Source organism: Crocuta crocuta, unplaced genomic scaffold (genome assembly GCF_008692635.1).
Source record: "Crocuta crocuta isolate KB4526 unplaced genomic scaffold, BGI_CrCroc_1.0 scaffold343, whole genome shotgun sequence".
Lineage (NCBI taxonomy): Eukaryota > Metazoa > Chordata > Mammalia > Carnivora > Hyaenidae > Crocuta > Crocuta crocuta.
The window spans coordinates 6,892,041-6,907,687 of record NW_027532679.1 but is presented as its reverse complement, the minus strand read 5'-3'; the positions used below and the strand labels follow the sequence as shown (position 1 = coordinate 6,907,687).

At 35.9% G+C, this 15,647-nt stretch overlaps 1 protein-coding gene across 2 annotated transcripts in view; it reads right to left on the bottom strand.

Annotated features, from left to right (window-relative positions):
* The window catches only part of GABRG2 (gamma-aminobutyric acid type A receptor subunit gamma2), a 108,550-nt gene that overhangs the window by 12,709 nt on the left and 80,194 nt on the right, over positions 1-15,647 (bottom strand). For both annotated transcript variants that reach the window (XM_077780763.1, XM_077780764.1), the window contains exon 7: positions 5,061-5,213. In XM_077780763.1, the coding sequence (XP_077636889.1) occupies positions 5,061-5,213 (153 nt within the window). The remainder of the gene's footprint in view (positions 1-5,060; positions 5,214-15,647) is intronic.

Sequence of the window (15,647 nt, the reverse complement as noted above, 5' to 3'; positions counted from 1 at the left end):
CATAAATGAAGCAATCAATGAATAGTATATACATGAAAGGACAGAGACAGTTACCCTACATTTAAAAATAGGAATCCATACTGATGACTTGGGGGAGATAGTTTTAACTGCATGTAACAGCAGCTAACATTTATGGATCTCTTTCTTTGGTCAGGTACTGTGTCAGGCACTTGATGTACTATCCTCACAATGAGAATTATCACTGTTATCTTTTTTACTTTTGTAGGTGAAAAAAAGTGAACACAGAAAAATTAAGGAAATTGTCCAATGTAGTAAGTGACAGAGATGAGATGAGATGAGATACAAGCCTATGGACTCTAAGATAAAACACTATGCTCTGGGGGCTCCGTTGGTTAAGTGAGTTTGGCTCAGATCATCATCTTGCAGTCTGTGGGTTCAAGCCCTGCATTGGGCTCTGTGCTGACAGCTCAGAGCCTGAAGTCTGCTTCAAATTCTATGTCTTACTCTTCTTCTCTCTGTCCCTCCCCTGCTCATGCAATCCCTCTCTCGCTTGCTTGCTCTCCCTCCAAAAAAAAAAAAAAAAAGTAAAACATTTAAAAAATTAAAAATAAATAAAATGCTATGCTCTGACTCATATTGTTATATTCCCTCTCTCTATGAATATGTACTAATACGCAGCATGAAGCACGAGACACTCAGGGGGCTATGCCTAATTTGGGTTGATGTGGACTCTGGGTCTTCCATATTGCCATGGTGGAACGTCAGGATTGGCCAAGTTTCTCCTCTACAAACTGGGATGGTGTGAAGAGGGGCTGACCTCATAGTATTCTCATGAAGATTAAGTAATGTTCATTAAGTGTCAATTTCTAGTAAGGTATCAATAAATGTAAGGTATTTATTTTAGAGAATAACAGTCTGCTTCTCAAACTAAAAAAGCTTCATTTTAGTTGTCTATGCATTAATTCATGTAGAAGTTCTTCACTATACTTAATTACAGTTGGTATTTGAGGGAGGAGAATTTAAAAACTAAATTGGGACCTTGGCTTTCCCTTCACATTCAGGCCTCAAGCCACACTTGACCTATGAAGGAGTGAAAATATCAGTATTTATTGTAGATACTATAGATAAATTCACTTCAGAAAACTGACAGGTCTGACATGTAAGTTAAAAACTTATCAAACAAGTTGGGATGATGTTATTTAGGCTACATGGAAGTTCATCACAGCCATTTAAAAGAAGAATCTTAAACTGCTTCGGGTGCCTGGCTGGCCCATTTGGTCGAGGGTCTGACTTTGGCTCAGGTTATGATCTCACAGTTAGTGGGTTCGAGCCCCTCGCCTCCCTCTCTCTGCCCTTCCTCTGCTCATACTCTTTCTTTCTCTGTCTCTCAAAAATAAAACATTAAAAAAATTTTAAAAAAACCGCTTCATCATATTTTCAAGTTTCAGCTGGGAGCTGAAGAAGAGAACAGGGAAGAGAACAATGAGTGGCACACAAGTGTAGTTTTAACTGATTCACCAACTAACAACAACAGCTGGGGGTGGTTTGTAAGTCCAGTTTTGCCTAAAAAAGAATTAGATTTCTCTTACCTGGGGTAGATGAAAAATATCCATAGCTTTTATCAATTCCTCCAGTCTTGGCATCAAGTAAGCTCTTCAGGCATGTTACCTCACCTCAGATTACTCAGGTGAAAATTACCAACTGGTATTTTTACGGTTTCATCCGTCGTCATTAAACCATGATTAAGGCTTACCAGCTACCACCTGTGCACCAAACTACGTTCAAATGTTACAAGCTCCAAGATGACTGCTTCTGATGCTCTTGTGGTCTCAACTCAAAAAGCAGCCAGAGTCTGCTACTGATAAATATACAGATATATTTATCTTACTTATTAAACAACTTGACTATCACTATTCTGTGGCAAGAAACTTAAGGTCTGCATGGGTTCAGAGTCATCTGGTTTAACTCTATAAACACTGGAAAAGGTAATATGATTGCACATTTGAATCACCTGGGAGATTGCTTTTTAATCCTGACACCCAGGTCATGGTTTCAAAAATGAAATCTACATCTCCTGTGATTGGACTGAGGCGGCTGTACTTTTAATGGCACCTTGGTGATTTAAATGTGCAGTTAAATTTAAGAAGTTCTAGATCTAGGGAAGACAGCAAAGTTAATACAGAGAAACCGTGTCTGCTCAGCTGGCCCACCTTTCCCCACTAAGGCATTCAAGGCCTCACACACAGAGCAAATATAGGTCCCATTAGCTAAGGTGCAGACAGATGTACTATCTGCTGGCCCTGTGACTTTGTGACTATCATTTAACATTGCAGCACCTCTGCTTTCTTACCCCTAAAATATGTGATGATAATTTTTATTATCATTTCAACTTCTATATCCAGTTGTGAAGAGCAGAAAAGGCATGGGTGCTATATGAAACATGCATGACTTGTCAAAGATCAACAAATAGGAACACCTACCTGCTATTTGTTCAGGGGCTCCTCCCTCATTCCTTACCTCACTCACCTTGATCCCTTTTCCTACCATGGTGCTTTGCCAATGAGCATTCACTTAATGGGTGGTTGAAATGAATTACAAAATGGTCTTAAGAGGGGTTTTGACCAGCAAAAAATCTGGACTTCAAGAGAGGAGATTGATTTAAAAGCTTTTCCTTAAAATATCTTTGATATAGGTAGACTGGAATGCGTTAATGCATTTGTTCCATCCATTCATAAGAGCATACATTACTTGAATAATCACTGAGGTACCAGCTATGCACCAGGCACTATACTGAGAATGAAAAAAACCATTTACATTCTGTTGTGAGAGACAGACTTGTGAGCATGTAATGAAGTGGATTCTACTCACAGTGACAAGTAATGGTCCTAAAGTAATAGGCTCAATATAGTTTGGATTTGTTTCAGCTTGAAGTATTAGACAAGAACTTATAATTACTGAATAGGACTTGTAACAAAGTACTGCATATAAAAGAAAAATAAAATTATTTTGAAACAGATGGGAGACTAAATTAGGTTTGGACGAGGCAAAATATGCAAATGATGTCTTCTTCCCATACGTCTGTTGCCCTCAGTTTTAATAACCTGGTACAGATCATTTTGTCTGAAAATGACTATATAGTTGCCCCTTGAGCTACATGGGTTTGAGCTACATGGGTCCACTTATATTCAGATTTTTTCAATAAAAACAGCACAGTAATGTGTTTTCTCTTATGATTTTCTTAATAGCATTTGCTTTTCTCTACCTTAGTTTATTGTAAGAACATACAGTACATAGATTATGTAACATATAATATATGTGTTACTGGTAAGCCTTCCAGTCAACAGTAGGCTATTAGGACTTAAGTTTTGGGGGAGTTAAAAGTTATACATGGATTTTTGACTGCACAAGTGGAGTCAGAGCCCTTAACCCTCACACTACTCAAGGGTCAAGTGTAGTTGCTAACATTTCTAAGGCCTTACTAGGCCACATTTCATTATGTGTTACATAGAATATGTAACCTAATAAAACCCTACAAGTTAGGGGCAGAAAATGATATATGTTCTACATTTGAAGAAACTGTGATTAATACAAATTAAGGAGCATTCCTAAGGCTATATCATACATGTGGGTTGAAATCCAGGTTTATTGGATTTTAAAACCCAAGCTCCTGACTCCTGCAATATATATTGCAATTATATTGACTCTCTAAAGAGTAAGCAACAGATGTGGTTCTAGTTTTCACATAACTGATAAAAGAGGATTGTGATCTTATAATTAATCATTCAACAGCTTTATTCTTACTTAAGGAATTTTATGCAGTATGAAAATATCATTCATGGACCTAGACTCCAATGTCCTTCTGAGTCTGTGGCTTTGTAATAATCTATGTGAAACTTCTTCCTCATATGAGGAAAAATATATGAAAATTCAAGGTAAGTATCACCATATATAATACATTGAGCAATCTCAAATAATCTTAAAAGTGTGTGTGCGGGGAGGGGGGGGTGAATGGTAGTGTTCTGAAAATGTCACAGGTATTTTTTCAAAAACAGTAATTTCAGTGGTTCTTGTACATAGGCCCAATTACTGTGTATGTCTTCAGATGTCATTATGATAATTATGGGTGTTGAAATTAATAGACATCAGTCTGTGCTGGTAAATGTGTAACAGTTTACTGGAGAAAAAAGGCAGTCCTGATATTTAGTGTTTGCCTATTTCCATGATGTTAATACTTTCACCTTGGCTGGCTTCAGTCTACCAATGTGATATCTCTCAATACAACATTTGGGAACACAATGAGCTCTTATGAGCTTGTGTGAGCAGCCCCAAAATATAACTGCCCAGACCAAAACAAAAGTCTGTTGAAATTATAAGTATGATTTTTCCCTAGTTAACTGAAATTTATTAAGAAAATTTACCAAAGAAAGCCAATGATGGTGATTAAGGAAAACTAGAACAAGAAAACTTTTAAACACTTTTTATAATGCTAGTTTTCTTCAAAATGAAATAATAGGGGCACCTGGGTAGCTCAGTCAGGTAAGTGTTCGACTCTTGATTTCACTCAGGTCATGATCTCAGGGTCATGAGATTGAGAGCCCTGCATCAGGCTCTCTGTTGAGTGAGGAGCCTGGTTTAGATTCTCTCTCTCCATCTCCTGCTCACACACTCTCTCTCTTCCTCTTTTTTTAAAGATTTAAAATTTTTTTAATGTTTATTTATTTTTGAGAGAAAGAGAGAGAGAGACAGAGAGAGACAGAGCCTGAGTGCAGCAGGGGCAGAGAGAGAGGGAGACACAGAATCCAAAGACAGGCTCCAGGCTCTGAGCTGTCAGCACAGAGCCTGACATGGGGATCAAACCCACGAACTGTGAGATCATGACCTGAGCTGAAGTCAGATGCTTAACCAACTGAGCAACACAGGCACCCCACTCTCTGTCTCTCTCTTAATGTGACATGACATGACATAACATAATATAACATAATGTAACAGCATTTCTATGTAATTGCTGACAGAAGTAAAAGCAAATCAACTTAGAAAGGGGAATGAAGATTATTGATATTGGTTACTGAAACACTAAAACACAAAGAAATGTGTCTTACCTAAAGAAGTTCTGGCTGGCACAGCATCCTTATTGATCCAGAAAGATACCCAGGATAGGACAACGATGAGCGTGCAGGGGATGTAGGTCTGGATGGTGAAGTATCCCATTCTTCTGCTCAGGTCAAAGTAGACAGACATGACCACATAATCTCCTGGAACAGAAAAAAGATAGCACCATGCTAAACCTTATTAAACTTAAAAAGCATTTAGAATGGAATGCTTTTAAATAGAATGGAAGCCCAGCAATAAACCCATGCTGATATGGTCAATTAGTCAATGACAAAGGAGGCAAAGAGGTCTCCAATAAATAGTGTTGGGAAAATCAGACAGCTACATGCAAAAGAATGAAACTGGATGAATGCCTTATACTATATACAAAAATAAATTCAAAATGGTTTAAAGACTTGAATGTAAGACCTGATACCATAAAACTCCTAGAAGAAAACATACGCAGTAAGCGCTTCAACATCAGTCTAAATAACATATTTTTGGACCAGTCTCAGGCAAGGAAAACAAGAACTAAAACAAATGAGATTATTCCAAACTGAAAAGCTTTTGCACAGTGAAGGAAAGCATCAGCAAAATGAAAAGGCAACCTGCTGAATAGAAGATGTTTTCAAATGATATATTTGATAAGAGGTTAATATCCAAAATATATAAAGAACTTACATAATATTAAAAAATCCAATTAAAAATGAGTGGTACTTGAAAAGGCATTTTTTCTAAAGAAGACCTACAAATGCCAAGAGGCATAAGAAAAGATGCTCAACATCACTAATCATCAGGGAAATGCAAATCAAAACCTCAGTCACACACCACTTCATACCTGTCAGACTTGCTATTATCAAAAAGACAAAAAAAATAAGTTATTAGAAAGGATGTGGAGAAAAGGCAATCACCCTTGTTTGCTGTTGCTGAGAAAATTATTCGGTGCAGTCAATATGGGAAACAGTATGGAAGTTCCTCAAAAAATTAATAATAGAAATATCATACAATCCAGCAATTCTATTTCTTTTTACCAAAAGGAAACAAAAACACCAATTTGAAGAAATATATTAATTCCTATATTTATTGCCACATCATTTACAATAGTTAAGATGCAGAAGCAACTTTAGTGTCCATCCACAGATAAATTGATAAAGATGTAATATATATACAATAGAATATTACTCCACCATAAAAACATAATTAAATCTTGCCATTTGTGGTACCATGGATGAGTCTAGAGGGTATAATGCTAAGCAAAATAGTCAGAAAAAGACAAATTTCACTTAGATGTGCAAACTAAAAAACAGAACAGAAACAGATTCATAGATACAGGAAACAAACTTTATTACCAGACTGGGGAGGGGTTGGGGGTAGGTGAAATAGGTAATGGTGATTAAGAGGTACAAACTTCTAGTTATAAAATAAATAAGCCATAGGGACGTAGTCAATAGTATTGTAATACTTTTGTATGGTAACAAATGGTAACTAGATGTATCATGGAGATCATTTTGCAATGTATAAAAATATCAAATCACAATGATGTATACCTAAAACCAATAGATTATTTTATGTCAATTATATTTCAGTAAAAATCTGCAAAGCATTTGAAAATAAGCATATACTGAATTTCCATGTTCACACATTTAAGAGTTCTGTACAAGGGGTATTTGAAAACTATCTTCTGTCCATTTGAGTTAAAACACAAGCAAACAAAAACTCAGATTAAGCTGATTTCTGATCCTTTCATAAGTATTGTGACTATGAGATGAAAAGAAACTTTTTGAGCATATTGACAGTATTTTCTTCCTTCAGGTGTTTCTTGATGGCACCTTGTCTGCTTACTTAAATATATACAATATAAAACTTTTTGCTTGGGCGGGGGGGAAGGAAGGAAACAGTGCCTATATTGAACCCTAAGGTTTGTAACAACTTCCTCTTATTCTCAGAACCTTTTTCTATACAAGCCACAGGAGAATATGCTGGTGGTTGACGCCAGTAAATGTCTATTTTACTCAGTTTATAACCAAATTTCTATGCTGAGACATTTTTATCATGTTTCATTGAAACATATGGCTTTCCTTCATAACACTGCAATTCTTAATTTCTCATTCATTTGCGTGTCTATTTTTATAATATCTGTCCTAGTAGAATTTATCTGCACAAGTTCACAAAGAGTGCCTATTTTAGCATACCATTACACTACCAGTACTCACATCCTATTTGACTCCAAATAGGTATTCAGTAACATTTGTTCAATAAATGATCAAAAGAAAAAATGATAAATTTTATCATTTATAAATTTAAACATAGAGGGGGGAAAACACAAAAACCTATATTCTGGAACATTGGGTTAAAAAAGGAGTTTATGTAAATAATCCTGAGAGTAGAGTAATAGGGGAATCAAAGAATAACCATATGGCTATGCATAAGAACAATTTAATGTGACACAATTTGAAGTCTCTAATTTTTATTTATTTTTTTAAGAAAACATTTATTTATTTCCAGAGAGAGAAGGAGCGCCCCCAAGCAGGAAAGAGGCAGAGAAAGAGTGAGAGAATCCCAAGCAGGCTCTGCCCTGTCAGCTCAGAACCAACCCAGGGCTCAAACTCACAAACCGTGAGACCATGACCTGGGTGGAAATCAAAAGTCGAATGCTCAGCTGACTGAGCCACCCAGGCACCTGTGAAGTCTCTCTCTCTTTTTTTTCTTTTTAAATCATTTTGCATGCATTGCTTTGAAAATTTCATGTTTTATGTTTTGTATGATTCCAAGTGAAATTTTAGGGAATTAAAATGGTTTAACTAGATTATACTATGGAAGCATATTTTAGTTACTATACATTTTCTTTATACTCTCAGAGAATATTAGTTTCAAAGACTGTCTGCTCTTGCAATGTGAGATGAACATGAGACCACTTCTCAAATGTTGTATTTTTTTTCTTTACTAAATTATAATTTGTCATAGAATACATAAAGAACAAAATCCAAATCCTGCATTTTGGTTTAATTATTTGGCTTTGTGCCAATGTTTTCTACTTATTTAGGAGATTTAGATTTGATTTGAAAATCAAGTACTGTAGAAGCCTCTGACAGAAACAATTGATTTAGCAGAGTGAGTTATCAGTCCTCAGTCCAGGTCTTCCATCCCAGTTGCAAGCGTGATTCTATACCCTTCCAAGCTGATGAGACAGGAAGCCCTCTTTGTTACTTCTCCAGGGAGTAATGACTCTCCCTTAAGTGGGGTTATGAAACCTCCTAACACTGCCTGTTGGTGGATTGATGTACCCTTATTTGCCCAAGTCAGGCTTGGTTAAGGCAGTGATAGTGACCCAGACACTAACTGGGAAATTCAACTTCCATTTGGCCTTGAGTTTCCTCTCAGAGATCAACAAGTAACCATTTTTAGCAACTATCCCTGAAAACATAAAGGTAGGGATATCTCATTGGTATTAAGTAGGTCTTGAATAGTTTATTCTTCTCTATGTTTATTTATCTGGACGACTTAAGCTCTCTAAAGTCATGGTATTTCATAAGTTAGTTTGGTCTCTGCTTTTCTAGTTTAGAATATAATAGACACAGGCTATGATTGTGGAGTAAAGACATTTAATTTGAGATTATCCTAGTAATGTCTGTCTTTTTCTTTCCTCTTTGATCAGAATATCAAAGGCAAATGCAAGTTCTCATATGTTAGACAGGAAAAACAAGGAGAGGTTTTCTTTTTAAATAATAATATTCAGTGGTACTATTTCTCCCTCTTTTCAGAGTCCTTGAGAGTTTTCTGCATATTTTAAACATGTGTTTAAGTGAGACTTTATAAATTATAATATTTTAAATAAATCTAGACAATTTTAGTAACTTCGTTTTACTTCTTATCATGTAAGTGAATGAGAATCTACACTTTGGCCTTAATGATCTGATTCTTTTAAAGGTGAACTTTAATTTTGTCTCAAGTTAACAAGATAATTATCTCAACTCAATTCTCCACTTCCCTTTGGGTCCTAATCTAAACTTCCATAGCCTATTTATCTATCAATTTCTATTTTAAGGTAATAGCTTCTGAGCATCTTTCATCTTTGCCAGCAAATCCAAAGCTTTTCTACCAGTAGATTATGAATTCAAACTTGGGAACAGGCCATTTAAAAGCAAAGCAGCTTCACAGTGACAGCTTGATGTCTGTCTTATCTCTAAGGCCACATCCCTTTTTGTATTTTTAAAAACTCTGGGCCAAGGAGCCTATAAAATCAAATCCCCTGAAAGTGCCACATCAGTGATTCCTAAACCCAAAAGGTTTAAATGCCAACCAAGTCAAAAGTGGTTATTTCAGCCACTTCAAATATATTTCTTCTATTGATTTATTCTAACATATGATACTTAAAGTCATAGCATTTTATAAATTAGTTAAGTCCTTGTTTTTGTCCTAATTTAGAATATAATAGACACAAGCTATGATTGAAAAGAGAGGACAGGATTTGAACAACATCCACTAAGGGTCCATTCTTTCTTTAGTTTTTTATAAGCTTCTTATGTTTGGTTTTAGCAAGCAACTATCAATGTCAATTAACAATGAATTCCATTTTTTTAAACTATGTTGTTAACCATATTAAACCTTTAAAATTCAGTGTTTATTAGGGTGTTTAGGATTTATTTCATATACAAAACTATTTTCTAAAACCTTAAAGATTCCATGGTAGAAAAGTCTTCCACCCCAATGAACACCTGAAATAATGAAAACAGTATTTTCTGGTTACCTACCATACAGTAATGAGGACCTACTATATAGAGAGACTGGGACTGAATGATTTGCATATAATATCTCAACATCACCAACACCTTGTCAGGACAGTGAATAAAACAAAGACTTCACTTTGTTCCTCACTCATGACTCTTACTCCACTTAAATATCATTGAATAGAGTATATATTATTCTACTAGATTGACTTGAAGGCATAATTAGTGCTATGCTTTTCTTTACATTCTTTTCTTTAAATCAACAAACATTTTGAATCACTGATATGTATAGAGCATTCTATTAGGGAATGTGAAGATTAAGACCAATGGAATCTCATAACTGATTCTAAATTAAATAGATTAAGTGGGGACAAGAAAATTTTCTTCTGACTACAATTCAGATCTAGACATGTATTGAGATAATGCATTAGATTTAACTCTATCACCCTTCATTATATACTTGAATCTGTGGTATCCTTCTCTGCCATTGCTTTTGACCACAGGAAAGAAGGAGAGTTGGTTGGCTACATTTTTATTTGGGGATTTTTTAAATTAGATCTGTACATCACCTCACAAAAATAAATTTAAAATAGACTGAAGATCCAAACATGAATATAAATTCTACACAAGGAAAAACTACAAGAGAGTATCTCTATAGTCTTACTGTGGAAAAGGCATAAAACCTAAAAAGCATAATGGAAAAAATTTACACATTTAGCATGTAAAAGTTAGAACTCATGGGGCACCTGGGTGGCTCAGTCACTTAAGCATCTGCCTTTGGCTTATGTCATGATCTCACAGTTAATGGGTTCAAGCTCCGTGTGGGGCTCTGTGCTGACAGTTCAGAGCTTAGAGCCTGCTTCAGATTCCGTGTCTCCCTCTCTGTCTCTCTCTACCCTGCTCATGCTTTGTCTCTCTCTTCCTCTGTCTCTCAAAAATAAAGCATTAATTTTTTTTTTTTTTTGAAGTTAGAACTCCTGTATTATAAAGAAAGCTTTAGGAGTGTCTGGCTGACTCAGCTGGTGGAACAATGGGACTCTTGATCTTGGGGCTGTGAGTTTGAGTCCCAGGTTGGGGGTAGAGTTTACTGATAGATAGATAGATAGATAGATAGATAGATAGATAGACAGATAGACAGACAGACAGACAGACAGAGATACATACATACATGCATACATACATACATAGACAGCTTAACATTTTTTTAAAGAATGCTTTTCGTAATTTTAAAAGGCAAAATACCATAATTGAATAATCTATCACCAAAATCAGAAACCAAAGGCTAATATCACCAATAAATAAATAATTCCCATTAATCATTGAGAAAAGAAACCCAAATTTTTAACTAGGTCAAACAAATGAATGGTGAATCAACGGATACATGAAGATTCTCACCTTTGGTAGTGATCAGTGAAATGCCAAGTAAAACCATTTTATTTTCAGCCCATTACATTGGGGAACAAATAATTTCCAGTATAGACAAGATGTAAACAAAGAGAGCTGCACACTCTAGGAGGGGGTATACTTGATTTTTTGAAACGTAACCTGGAAATATCTTTTTAAAAACATATTTAACTTCACGATATCTATAATAAACACTGCCCCCCCCCAATATGCTTTGTTAATATTGCCTTTGAAATGGCATGAAGTTTTCTCCAGGTTTGTTGTGTGCTCAAAAGAATGAGTAGAATACCTACTCCTTGGGCAGAATCATAGTCCCTGAGTTTATGGAGTCTAGAGCATTGTGGGGAAGTGATGACTTTCACATTTAAATGGCAAATAGCTGCTAACTTCTATACATGCCCTTCCCATGTGTTTCTGGACCCATCACCTGCCCACCATTCCCTATGATGGCTGAAGCTCCTATTAACTCTCCTGGAATTGCATTCAACATTCTTCCAGCAACTAGATCCTGTGGGGTCAGGGAAAGGGAAACATGGCTAAACTGTAATCCTTGCCTTCAAAGACTCCTCAGACTAAGAAAGACCTATGGATATAGCATTACTATTCAATGGCAAAGGGCTCTAACAAAATATATACATGATAACATACCATGATTTTTTAAAATTTATTTATTTATTTTGGGAGAGTGTACTTTCCTCCAGGGGAGGGTCAGAGAGAGAGAGAGGGAAAGAGATAACCCCAAGCAAGCTCTGTGTTGTCAGCATGGAGCCCAAAATGGGACTCCATCTCATCAACCATGAGATCATGACCTGAGCCTAAATCAAGACTTGGATGTTCAATTGACTGCATTACTCAGGTGCCGCTTCAATACCATAATTGAGTTTCTGGCAAGAAAATTTCTGAGAGTTCTGCATAAATAATTCTAATCTTTGGAAGCCTTAAAGAGATCCATGTTCCTCCTCATAGAAAGTCCAGACCCCTTAGTCTGGCATGGGAGACTGTAATCTGAATTTAACCTAAACCTTTCTCATTATTCCCTTCATGTTCATTAAGCCCTAGACAAAGTAAATTAAATATTTTTCACTTCACACTTCTATGATTTTTCTGTCTTTATTCTTTCTGACCTCCTCTGTCTATGATTCCTAGCTCATCTCCTTGCTCCTTTTCCTCATTCCCAGTTCCCAAATCTCCCAACACTACCACACACACATGCTCTGTACTATGACTAGACTTAAACAAAATTCAAAAATCTATTCCCCCAGTTCATGAAGGGCATTTCAAGTGCTCAGTAATTACATACAGTTACACAACTGTAGTTGTGATAGTACAGATTATAGAAAAGCTACTTCATTTTGGAAAACTCAGTTGGACAGTGCTAGTTTAGGCCAATCTTTCTAAAATTTATTTCTGCTATGCCATTCCCTTCATGTGTCTCAGTATACAATCCATACTGCTTAATATACAAGGTAACATGTGCTTCTGGTCCATTTTACCTTGATCCACACTGAATAATCCCAGCTGTATCTCATACCATTTTTCATCTCTCCATTTAAAACCCACCCAACCTGATTTACTTTCTACTCTGCCAAGGGGTACTACTCGTTCTTGTGTCTTCATTTGCCCTATGTTACCTCCAATTTTTGGAATACTTCCTGTTCCTTTGATCATGTCACACACATCTACATTCCTCTAAACCCTTCAATAAGTGTTCATTGATATCATTATACACTAAAATCCTTTAAATTGTCCTTTAAGACTTTGTATGGTCTTTCCCCTGACTCTAGCCTCTAACCTTATCTTAAAAAGAATTCCTATACTCCAGCTGGGGTTCTTATGATTCCTTAAATGGCCATGCTACTTCTTGCCTTAGGATATTTTCACATGCTGATTCTCTTGGCTAAAATAATATCCCTATTTTATTTAATTTCTCCATTCTTTATTCAAATGTCCATTAAATTATCCCATCATCAAAGAAACCCTTAATAGAGCTAATGTCTTCAGTAAAACCTCATAGTATATATGACAATGAGAGACCTGATCACAATTCAAAATATATGATTGGTGTGAATGTTGGATTACAATCTATAATTAGTTCACTAGTTCCATGAGGGAAGTAGGTATACCTACTTACCTATTTTAGTCACAGCATCTAGTATAGTGCCTGGTACACAGAAGGAGTTCAACAATTTTTTGTTAAATGAATAAATGTTTTAGCTTTGAAAGCCATGCAGAAAATCTTGTGTGAACTCTATACCAAAAACATTTAAGAACAAGGCAGAGATCACCATGAGCTTTTAAAATATTAAACTTTCATTTTAAGTATTAAAATGAAATCATTTAAAATCATTTTAAAGATTTTAGAAATGATTGCTTCTGGAAATATTTTTGGTGGATACCTTGCTGAACTTAATCCCCAGAATGTGAATATAAGGTCACAGTGAGCTGTTAGCAATCTTAACTGCTTGCCAAGAAGAAAAAGGGGCAGGAAATCAGTTATTTTAGAGTGACCGCATTATGCTTATTAAAAAAATCAATTGGTGATTTGAGTTTCTCAGCCAGATCCAATTAATGAGAGAAGAAAACAAAGGGCTTTGGCTGTTGAAACAGATCAGTTTTCTCTATTAAGTCTAATGGTGTGTTTTCATTTCTAAACTTCACCATTTTTATTTTGTCTATTATTTCTTTAAACTCACATGCTGAAAAAATAGCAATTTGAAAAATTACAATGGAAAATTAAAAGTATAATTTATAATTTTTTAAATTTTTTCTAAGCTAAATCTATCTTTTAAAGACCTCATCTGACTTCTCCACTGAGCAAAGAGAGCATAGGATTGTAGTGAAGACCAGGTACTTCAAGTTAGATTCCCCAGAAGCAGAGGTAGAGTCAATAGAGTCAAGAATTCCTGCCGGGGTGAGTGACTTGTGGTTTTAACTTTTAGAAAAAGTGGAGTGAGAGAAGGAAGCAAGAACTGGCAGTGGGGGGTGGGAGGAAGCTAAGCATAGATTTGTTTCAGCTTAAGGAGGAAAGCTTCTAGGAGATTCTGGAACAAAGCGCACCACAGAGTTAGTGCCACCTTGACACAGGAGCAGCAGTCATCTGTACTCTGTAGCCTGAAGTGGAATGGTTATAATCTTCTGGTTAAGATGGTTCTATTTTGGTCTAAGGCAATTCTATAGAGAAGGAACAGTGGTAGGTTGTCAGCAGGCAACCCATCCAGCACCTGGAGGATGGGTACACCATTTCAGAGAAGATGGGAAGGAGGGGGCATCAACAATGTGTGCTACAAGGACTGTGATGTCAGACTGGCTTGATTCAAATGTCCTAGACTGTCACTAACTGGTTGTGTGATTTGGGGAAAGTGCCTTAACTCTCTATCAAGTTCCTTATGTATAAATTAGGGATAATAAGAAAATTCACCTCATACAGTTATTGTGAACCAAATGAGTTAATGCATGTAAAGTGTCTGATAATAATTCCTGGCACATAATAAATGGTCCATTAATATCATTTACTAGTACCAAATAGCATAATCTATGTAATATTATTAACACCATTCTGGGATATGTAAGCATAGAAGAAATAGTACTCAACGTCCAAAAGAGAACTGCTTAGGAAGGGCCCAAGAATTTATCTATATCAACCAATTTTTTCCTCTTAAAGATTGGGCAACTGAGATTCATCAAAGAAATTCCGTGTTTTATCCAAGAAAACAGAGCTATCTAGTGGCAGACCCTGGACTTCTGCCTCCCAAAGCAACACTCTTTTATAGTAAACAGCCTGTTCATTTGAGGTATTGAGCCAATAGCTAGGATCATTGAAATAAAGTAAAAAGTAAACACACAAATAGGAAGTCAAGCACTTATTGAATGTAGTTAATACAGAAAGCTGGTTTGGATAACTGCGGGCCCCCAACCACAAAGAGAAAAATTCCTTTCATTTTCTCTTGAACCTTATATGATAGGCAAATTACTTTTAGGAGGTTAGAAACTTTAATAGAGATTTCCTCCTGAAGAACAGCTTTAGATAGAAGGAAGCTTAATATTTATAAACCTTCCAGAGATGAGTGGTTTTCTCTAGGTTCACCCAGTGAACCTAAATGTTTGCTACTATCTCAGTTCTCTGTATTTCTGTCCTAGAAAATTCTCTTTACTAGTGTAAACCACTTCTCTTCCCTACCTTCTGAAGAAGCCACCACAGTTTCTTAGCTCATTGTGACCTTTTGTAATGCAATTCATTCTTTTGGGTCCATTATCAAATTCCAACAATGTAGCAAATAAATTCACCTTGGGATTTATACAAATAAAACAACTCTGGCTCAGAATTCTAAAGCTGAAGATACAAATAAATGTATTTGCCACTTTGATCCATCCAAAAAGAATGCAATTTCTCAACATAATTAAATCTAACTCCTACAGACATCTGACTAGATACTAAAACATGTTTTATGTAAGTGCAGTATAGGTTGT